At 38.3% G+C, this 9754-nt stretch overlaps 1 protein-coding gene across 1 annotated transcript; it reads right to left on the minus strand.

The window, feature by feature from the left end:
- Positions 1-438: 438 nt before the first annotated feature.
- Positions 439-8986, minus strand: LOC145396055 (U6 snRNA-associated Sm-like protein LSm2). Its single transcript, XM_080269519.1, has 4 exons — positions 8927-8986; positions 6538-6605; positions 5510-5600; positions 439-3300 (listed from the first exon to the last, which is right to left on the minus strand). Exons 1-4 carry the CDS (start codon positions 8927-8929, stop codon positions 3175-3177), a joined length of 288 nt encoding a protein of 95 aa, XP_080125645.1. The 5' UTR covers positions 8930-8986; the 3' UTR covers positions 439-3174.
- Between the last annotated feature and the right edge of the window lie 768 nt (positions 8987-9754).

Consider the following 9754-nt stretch of genomic DNA (forward strand, 5'->3'; position numbering starts at 1 on the left):
ACCTGGTACAGTAGGCATTCTCCTCGTCCATTACTTCAGAAGGGTTATTATGTCTGAATTTATATGCTTTATAACAGTTGTCTTCTGTTAAACCATGTGCCTTTCCGTTTGCCACACCTAGTATGCTTCCTCTGTCATTATTTCAGAAAGGTTGGAAAAGTCACCTAACAGTTTTATTCTTGTTATGCAATATCTCCTTTTGCCACACTTGGTATCCCTTCTCTGCTGTCATTACTTCAAAAAGTTTATCACATTTGAATTGCTAAGCTGCTTAGCAACTGCATTCTGTGTTAGCTACAAAGTACCTGACTTCTGCCACACCTACTATGCATTCTTCTTTGCCCTTACTTCAGAAGGGTCAGAAGATCTCAGTCTAAATTATTTCCATACAGTGTCTTCAAATGTTCATATGGAAGAATGATATTCAAATAGGGAAATTGTGTTTACTAAGAAGATATAATAATTTCATCTTGACTTGTACCCTCTTTATGTATGGTGATGATAATCATGCTGATTCTGGTACAGATGATGATAATGTTGATAATGGTGAAGATAATGTTGACATGATTCTTCTGTTTCCATTCAGCTACTTTGTGTTTTACAAAATGCTTTTCCATCCACACACAGTATGCATTCTCTTCTGTAATGACAGTACAGTACTTCAGAACAATTAGCATATTTGAATTAGAAACATTTCCTTATGGCTGCATAATGTGTTACACAAAATGTCATTTCTCTTTTTAGTTTTCATCACTGGTATATAGTCTACTAATATTGTAAGGCACTGTATTTCTTGCTTTTTTTAGTACAGTAATTATTTTAGTGCTGTAACTGTGTGCATCTACAGTATAGCACAAAATGGATTAAGCAAGTTACAAATTTCTTGTTCCTTGGCTGGTCAGATTTCTCTCAGCAGAACAAAACTGCCCGGTGTTAGCATAAATATTGTACAGTACCTAAGTGTACCAGTAGCTGCAGAACCGTCTTGTATCTAAAGTGAAATTTCTGCTAACACTCATTAACCCCATCAGTCCAATATTATTCTTGCTACATTCATACAGTTTTATTCAGCTCTGGGAGAGACATTGAACTGAAGGATTTACATACAGCCTTCACTAACCTTTTTACTACCAAGGGTTATTGTGCTGAACAAAACTGTCTTGTAGTAGCAGAAATTTACTTCAAAAATAAGTCATCAGATTGTAGAGTTAACACATGTCTACATTATTCACGGTTTACCAGTATCTCCATTCATACTTCTCTTGGTCATTCCACTATTATACTGTACACCTCTTAATTTCATGTACTATTCTCCATGCACATTGCAAGACAAACAGCTATAAAATTACAAGTGTGTGTGAATGTACAGTATAAGCAAATCCACAGTTGATTATGGAACACCTATAATTGTTAGATGCAATCAGCTTATATACCACAGTTCACAGTGATTAGACATGTCCTGTCATCATCACATGCTTTAGAAATTATCATCAGTTACTAGAAAGTTATCCATCCCTTCACATTCTGTTATATTAATACACACAGCCTCGTCAGCATTACAGGCACACATGTTTTTTAGCAGTCCCTGCTACTGGACAATGACAAGACTTACAAAATTTATATGTACTGTAAATTACATGGAACATATATACTGATCACTGTAACTTTATTTATAAAACGATATTGGTGTAATCTGATTTATCAGACTACCGGTACAAATTTCTAATACAGTACAGTACAGAACATTACAGAACATTTGAGGAAATATTGTGATTATGTGTTACATAACACTTTCAGCCTAGGAGAGTACTTTTTGATCTTATTCTTACTATGGTGCCACATGATACTTTTGCTCAGACCAGGCATCTTTCCTTCTCCCATTTCAGTGGGTGGAGGAATAAAAGCATCTGAAGGTAGCATGAATAAAATGTAAAACAGTTACATGACTGAAGGGGTTACTAAGTCCTACAGCAATGTCATGAACTTAAGATCAATACCAGCATAAAGAACCTCATATACAATTCAGTAGTTCAATGTAGATTTATGGTATCGATCAAAATTGTTGGCAACGCTAAAGGCATAAGTAAGAAATTGTCCTTATATAAAAACAGGCTTAAAACAAACTACTGTATAAATTGTTCGGTACTACAGTAAATTACATTTCCACTGATGAAACAAAAAAAAGTAAAGGTTAATTCCAAAAACTTTTCATTGTATGGTGAATACATTATTACTGCATCCAAAAGTTTTAATATTCTTCATTTCATTATCCTGCATTACTTTGCAATCTGTGCTGTGGTTCTTCAATTACATCAACTGCAGTAAGACAACTGTATGGAAAACCGAACACAACCAGCACAGTATTACCTGCTACCATAGAGTATCTTACCTAATCTGAAAGAACAACCCTTTGTATACATATAAGTTCATATTACCTCTCCTTTCCCTGATAAGCTGGTCGTGCAACAATTATAATGGTAATGCTTCTTCTCATTGATTTTAAATTTATACATAGTTTATCACAACATACTTCAAGAGTTACCCTTTACAAAAATTAATTGGTATTTAAATATATCACCGACAAAAAGATGAGTTTTTCAATGATAAAAATATGAACGTTTTTCACTGACAAAAAGATGACCTGGGCATCTTAGAAAAAACAAGGTAAATGCCACCCTTACATTTTAATTATATAACTGATGAATCACCAATGAACTTCTACAGTCTATGAGAATGTTCAAGTCTGGTCACACACTTACATGAACCACTTAAACATGAACAAAAATAAAATCTAAAACAATAAATTACTTGGCATGAAAAGAAAGTAGTAGAATCGGTAAAGGGTAGTTCACTGTAACTACATAAATACTGCACTATTAACTGACTGACGTGCACTGCTCCTCTATGACAGTTTTCTTTAGGTACTGTACAGTTCCAAACTTTTTTCTGGATTATGTGGCACTCTGCCCTAGTAATGGGTGACCTAATAATGGGAATGAGACATTACACACGTGGTGTTCTGTAGGTGGTGAGCTGATAATCACTGAGACTCTTGCCAATGGTATGGGTGATGACTCGTTAACTTTCACTTCACAAATACGACACTGTATCATGATTGGGCTCATCACACTGTAATTATAAGCCAGAGTGTTGTCCCTGTGGTGCTCTATATGGTTACTGGCGCTGCTGCTGAGCCTCCCTCCTGGCAGCATCCTGTAGAAGCTGTGTATCTACTTCATCCACTGGCAATTGCACATATCGCACCACTGACCCTCGGATGAAGCAGTTTTTTACCGATAGCTGCAAAACAAAATAATAGTACAACACTGAGCACTGTTCATGTTAAATGGTTAGTGGGCATTAGACACCTAAAACAGAAAACTTTCAACTCAGCACACAGTACCATTAGGTACCGTACCTCAAGATTATTTTTATTCTGACGTACGTGAACTATAGTGAAAATTTGCATATTATCTGCATCCTGTAGAAGTTCTATCAATGAAACAAACACTGATACACATAAACTATACATGGCAATTATAACACTTTGACATTTAGCAAGCATTAGTTCCTAAAAGACATCCCTTCCCCATCTGAACTTTATCAGTATGAGGAACAGTTACACTCTGGCTAACACTCCTCATCCAGGGAGAAGATTTAGTGTCCTGCAGTGGACATGACATGAACTAATATAAATAAAAGTACATGAGGTTATGAGAGAGGTCATAATACGAGTTAAAGAAAGAGAGCAAAGCTGGTGATGGATCATGATGGGTGGAGTATATAACAGTATTCCAAATCTGATGCATGCAACTTAGGCTACGCTACTTGTTAACAGCAAATAGGGTCTTTGCATACGGTACTAATTCTTATTTTTGTGAATGTCTGTAAGAGGCAAATTTCACATTAAATGCAGATAACAGTAGTGATGTTTGTTGAAAGAACGTGACACTTCGGTGTGCTCGTAAATGGAGAAATTTCAGTTTTTGAAAGTGTTTGGGCATCTTGGTGCAGTAATGGAAAGTATAGGGATAAATAATTAAAGAAACTTAAGGAGCTGGAGAGCAGGGTTGCTAAGGGCAGAAAAGTGGCCGGCGGAATGAAAGCTTTGTAACGAAACCGGATCGTGAAAGGAGGCTGCAAGTTGTTAGTTCCCCCACTGATACATGAGTGAGAATTTTATATGGGATGTGCACAGAAAGTCACAATTAACAACTAGACTGCAATGTGCTTTTCAGTTGGCATTTCTGACAGCCTGCAGCATGTCTTCCAGCATCCAGCCTGGTTTTTCATATTTTCCAAGTTTCCCTGAGGTGCAAAATGTGCATTTTATGTGTGATAAGTAGCTATACCTGGGGTGAAACAGCTTCTGTTTTGCACGGTGGTGATGGCTACTTTCCACCTGCCTGGGCGCTAGTCAGCAAGTATGTGCCCCAATATCCCAAAACAAGGTGTCTTAATTCATCATTGTGCGTGAAAGGGAGCACCTAAAGTTTTCCGTTTTGTTTAATTTTGCATGTTAGGAAATTCTGTGAATATTTTTGAAGTGAAAAGATTAATTTTCCCAAATCTCCTGCACCACAGACATGCCCTCTGGCACACATGCTGCAACTTGAAGTTAAGATGACTGGAAATGTGTTAGGGAATATGTGTAGGTTGGACAGAATAAAAAATAGGGATTTGTGGAAGCTGTGGAGTAAGGAAATCTCCTAATACAAGAGCAGAAGTGCATATGTAGAGGGCATGTTCATGAAAAGAAAGTAGATATAGAGTGGCAAAGAGAATATATGTGGGGGAGTTTGAAGGTGGAATGTATGGCTGGCCATGAAAAGATGGATGGGTAAAGCACAAATCAGTGTGAGAAAGCAGTATGTGGAGGCTGAAGAAGCTAAAATACTCTGTCACATTAGTAACTCAGGGACCATGGACAAGGCTATGCAGTCCAGACATTTACGGCCAAAATGACCAGTCTCTTTTCCTTGAGCAACAAATCTCAACCATCCCACAGCTTTAAACCCATATGGGCCACATCCAACTGGATAACCTAGGTTATGCAGTCCAGACATTTAAGGCCAGAATAACCAGTCTCTTTTCCTTGAGCAACCAATCCCAACCATCCCACAGCTTTAAACCCATATGGGCCACATCCAATTGGATTACCAACTAGCAGGTCCTCCATTTGTTGCTCTGGTACATTTCTATCGTTATAGAGACTGAGCAGCATGGAGAGCCACCGCTAGGTGACCAAGGCTGATGCATGCAAACATGCTGGAGCCATCAAAAGTGAAAAGAAACAGCACAACAACCTACAGTACTTAAGAACAAACCAACCTTCACTTAACAAACAACCTGACCATTATTCCATACCAATAATCCTTTAACCTCTCAATGAACTATGGCATGCACATAAATTACCCTAATTAGAAGTCATTCTATTCTTTACTTTCCCCCCACTATCCTACTGTACTAAAAAAAATATTAAGCAAACAATTAAATTTGTCAGACTGACCATATGTGGATATTTTTCGGTATCAGTGACGTTGATGTCTGTGAGCTTGATGTTGAGGTACTGGTCCACAGAGTGAAGGGTTCCACAGATACTGTAACAAATGAACATCATTCATTTAGAAATCAGCAATTCTCAAATATATTGCAAAAGCAATCACAAAAACTATTCTGGCTGTACGATCTAGAATAATATGGAAATTCAGATAATTATCATAGGCCTACAAGGTAGACAAAAAAAAAAATCTGGGCAACTTCACACGCTGTGATTAATCAAGTACTGGAACAGATGAAATACAGTACAATACCAAACATATGCATTGTATCTGCTAGTTAACTCCTTCTGTCTGATTATATACAGCATTATTTCATTTATTTGTGCTACATTTAGATGACTGTACTGCATTCAACTCAGGAGGCAAAGTGTTTGTGGCTACCCCTTCTAGGATTAAGATGTCTAGTTACACACAGACAGACAGATGGACAGAAGTAGTGAAGGAGATAATAATGAAGGCCTTGCTAACTTCTCCAATTTGAAAAGTCTCTCTTAAGCTGAATTAAACAAGATGGAGATTGTAAGAATCAAATAAAACATATGTCATCAGACTGAATAAGTTAATACTGTATCTTAAGAATGAACATGTGGGAAAGATGCATAACAGAGATGCTATTTCATGATGGAATTGGAACTGACAGGGTGAAACGTATTCTCATCTGCGAGATATTTCTGCCCTGATTCTCCTATTCAAAACAACCAAAGTGAAACAAAAATGAATGATGGAATACAAATTACTGTCTGAAACCACTCAAATTTTGCACAGATTAAACTTTATCGTATTTGCTTGGCAAGTTGATAAAGACTGAATTATGGTACACTACAGTAAAGCTGTGTTGTATGGTACAGTATTTTTAAAAACTACCTGGTACATATAGTATTACAGTATATCCAGTAGAAGAAATGCACAACAATCTAGCCTTTTTAAAAGGCTACATATAATATATCCAAAAGACAAAAATGCATGGCAGTCTAACCTTAGGTCATTCTTCAGCTCCACCACCACATCCTTCCCTATTAGGGACTTGAAGAAAGAGTAGAACAGCTGGAAAAAAAAAATTTCGGTCACATATACACTGTAACTAGCAACAACCCTTAATTACATATATAACTGACAACTACCTTACAATATAAAAATTGCTTAGAATGAGCATACTTTAACTATTTCCATTATTCTAACAATTATCTATGAGTACAGTGAGTGGGCAAGATCCAGAAATAGGAAAGCGTCAAGGGGGAGGCAGTGACTCAATCGGTAGAGAGGTGGCCTGCGGTCCTACCGGACTCAAGTTCAACTCCCCGCTGGGGCAGGGAACAGTTTAAGAATTTGAATTTCATGTTAAGCAGACTTTACCAATCTACCAGAAGACCTACTGACATGTCGTAAAAATACCCCAGCTAATACCATTACACCAGTCCTGTATGAGACAGCCCTTGCATGTACGGTATTCAATATGGACAGTGGGTGTTAGCGCTGAAGTGGTGACATGTACAGGTGTATGATATGTAGGAGGACTACTGGGCCTTGGGAGCAGGCTGTGAAGCCTATGCCCAGAGTCGAGCACATAGGAAAAAAAAAAAAAACTCACTTATCACAGAAGCCATCATTCTAGGCCCCATATGCTAGCATCACTCCCATCATGCCAACCATTAAATGACAGTGGCAGGAATAAAGATAAAGTTATGTGCAGTGGAGGGAAATCTATCTCCAAGGTGTCTGTCTAAATTCAGATGTCTTATTCGTAGAGGGGGTGACCATGAAGAAATCACCTCCACGTTGTCCTTTCTTCTTCCATCAGGTCGTTCTGCCTGCATTTCACATCACCTTCATTCATATAGCTACTCCTCCCCATCCTTTCATCTCATCTTCAGCTTTCCTCTCCCCTCCCACCTCATTCATGTACACTTCCACAGTCAATCTCTCACTGTCCACTCACCCCACATAGCCAAACCATATTGGATACCTCACAATTTCCAGCAAATCCAGACTGACTCACATAACATTCATACTTCTTCAGTTGTCTGTAGGTCTTTCCTAGTAACTCCACACGCTCCTTTCGGATAGCTGAACATACAGAAAAGGGAGCTTTCCAAGATTTTGTCTGCAAAGCACAGTAACCTAATTCAGTCTAGGCTGGGTTAGCTTTAGGGCATATTGTTAGTTTCCTATGAAAAATACAAAAATCTTATGGTGGATGAAGACAGACAGACACCATCTTAGAACGACATTACCTATATCAGTGCCTCTTTATCCAAACCTGACCTAAATTTTCGTCAAACCAAACTTTGAGACATGGGACCACCTTATTTTTTTATTGTTTCATTTTTTTTTTTTTTTTTTTTTTACCTTAGCTCATCATACGATTCTTTGAGCTTTTTCCAATTGTGTTTTCGTTTCTATGGTTTTTATTCCTTTTCAAAGTAATGGTGTGTTTACAATCCCTTATGGTTCTGAAGATGGACAGAATCTTATGGTGGATGAAGACAGACAGACACCATCTTAGAACGACATTACCTATATCAGTGCCTGTTTATCCAAACCTGACCTAAATTTTTGTCAAACCAAACTATATTCATTTCAAACCTAACTTAACCTATTTTATGCTAACCTAACCAAACTTATCCAATATAATCTCTCCCTTGTGTAATAATATTTAACTAGTTTACTTGACGGATCCACTTCATACTCGGAAATGCACTTCTGTGCAGTACACCTTTAAATGGTCAGTGAATCAGTTCAAAGGTACATAAAAGAAAATAATAATAACTGGTAGTCCTATGTCTCCTGAAGGATTACCAATGACATTTTCATCAACATAATCATTGACCTAACCAATCTGCATTAAAACCTGTTCTAAAATATCACATTTTCACAGGCATGAGCCAGCTTGACCAGTCCGTAAGACAGTTTGCATTTTGTAACCCAACTCCTTAAGAAATGGTCAATGTGCTTGAAGGTATCATATAAACCAAAAGGGGAAAAAATATGAGAAAGTGATAAAGGTAACTGATTTATTGCACTACCGGCACTTGTAAAGCAAATTACGCCTGTACCAGGTACTGTAATTTTGTGAAAGATAAAAAACACACATGATGAACAGTACATGGGAAAACGCACAAGACTTATAAGTGATGGTACCTCCAAGTATAACTAGGCCAGAAAATTACTCGGTTAATGTAAAACTGTCAAACGCTCACGAAACCAGAGGCAAGAAACGTGTCCACTGCACAAAACTTGCAAACTCCAGCTTTTTGAACCCACGACCTTCCAGCTTTATATAACTGATGTTTCTAAATCTAGTTAGGGCAGTCAGGGCACAGTAGGGGCAATCAGGGCGCAATACTTATGAATTACGGGTCTATTACCATCTTGTCAACGTCTCAGCGGCACGATGTGTTTATTTTGCAGCCTGTCACAGACTCGGCGCATCCTAATTTTTCGGCCCAACTAATTATTTCGGTCGTTTCATAAATAAGTCACAGAAGTTAATTTGTTTTTTTGTAATTACAGAGCCTCATCGTGGCACTGGTTGTCATTAAGGTTTCTCAGATGTCAAACTTAGTTACACAGTTTCATCATGTAGGGAAGAGTAAAGTTATGATCTGCAAGAGAAATTAAGTCAGAGAATGTTCAGCCTGGTTGGATGAGGAGGAAATGGAAAATGTGGGTGCGTTTAAGTATTTGGGTAGGGTGATAAGTAAGGATGGATGTTTAGAGGGTGAAGTGCTTGAAAGGGTACAACAAGAAAGATTGGTGGCTCTTTGAAAGCAGTGATAAGAAACAGGGAAGTGAGCATGGAGGTAAAAAAGTTACTGCATGACAGTATTGTGATACCAACTCTAACGTACGGAAGTGAAGCTTGGACCTTGTAGGAGGGACACAAGTCAAGAGTGAGAGCAGTGGAAATGAGTTATTTGAGAGGAGCATGTGGAGTCACAAGGAGAAACAGACTGACAAATGAGGACGTGAAGGAGCGTTGTGGTGTGGATGTGGATGTGATAGGATGCGTTAGGAGAAACACACTGAGGTGGTTTGGCCAATTGGAGAGGATGGGGAGCGAGAGACTGACGAGGAGAGTGTATGTGAGTGAGGTGGAGGGGGGGAGAGGGAGGGTGAGGCCAAGGAAGAGATGGAGGGATGGAGTGGAGAGGTATATGAGAGAGGGGTGTGTGAGCTGGGAGCAGGGCAGTGAA

The sequence above is a fragment of the Coenobita brevimanus genome, chromosome 34 (assembly GCF_032717465.1).
Source record: "Coenobita brevimanus isolate Jiangsu-jjx chromosome 34, ASM3271746v2, whole genome shotgun sequence".
Classification (NCBI taxonomy): Eukaryota; Metazoa; Arthropoda; class Malacostraca; order Decapoda; family Coenobitidae; genus Coenobita; species Coenobita brevimanus.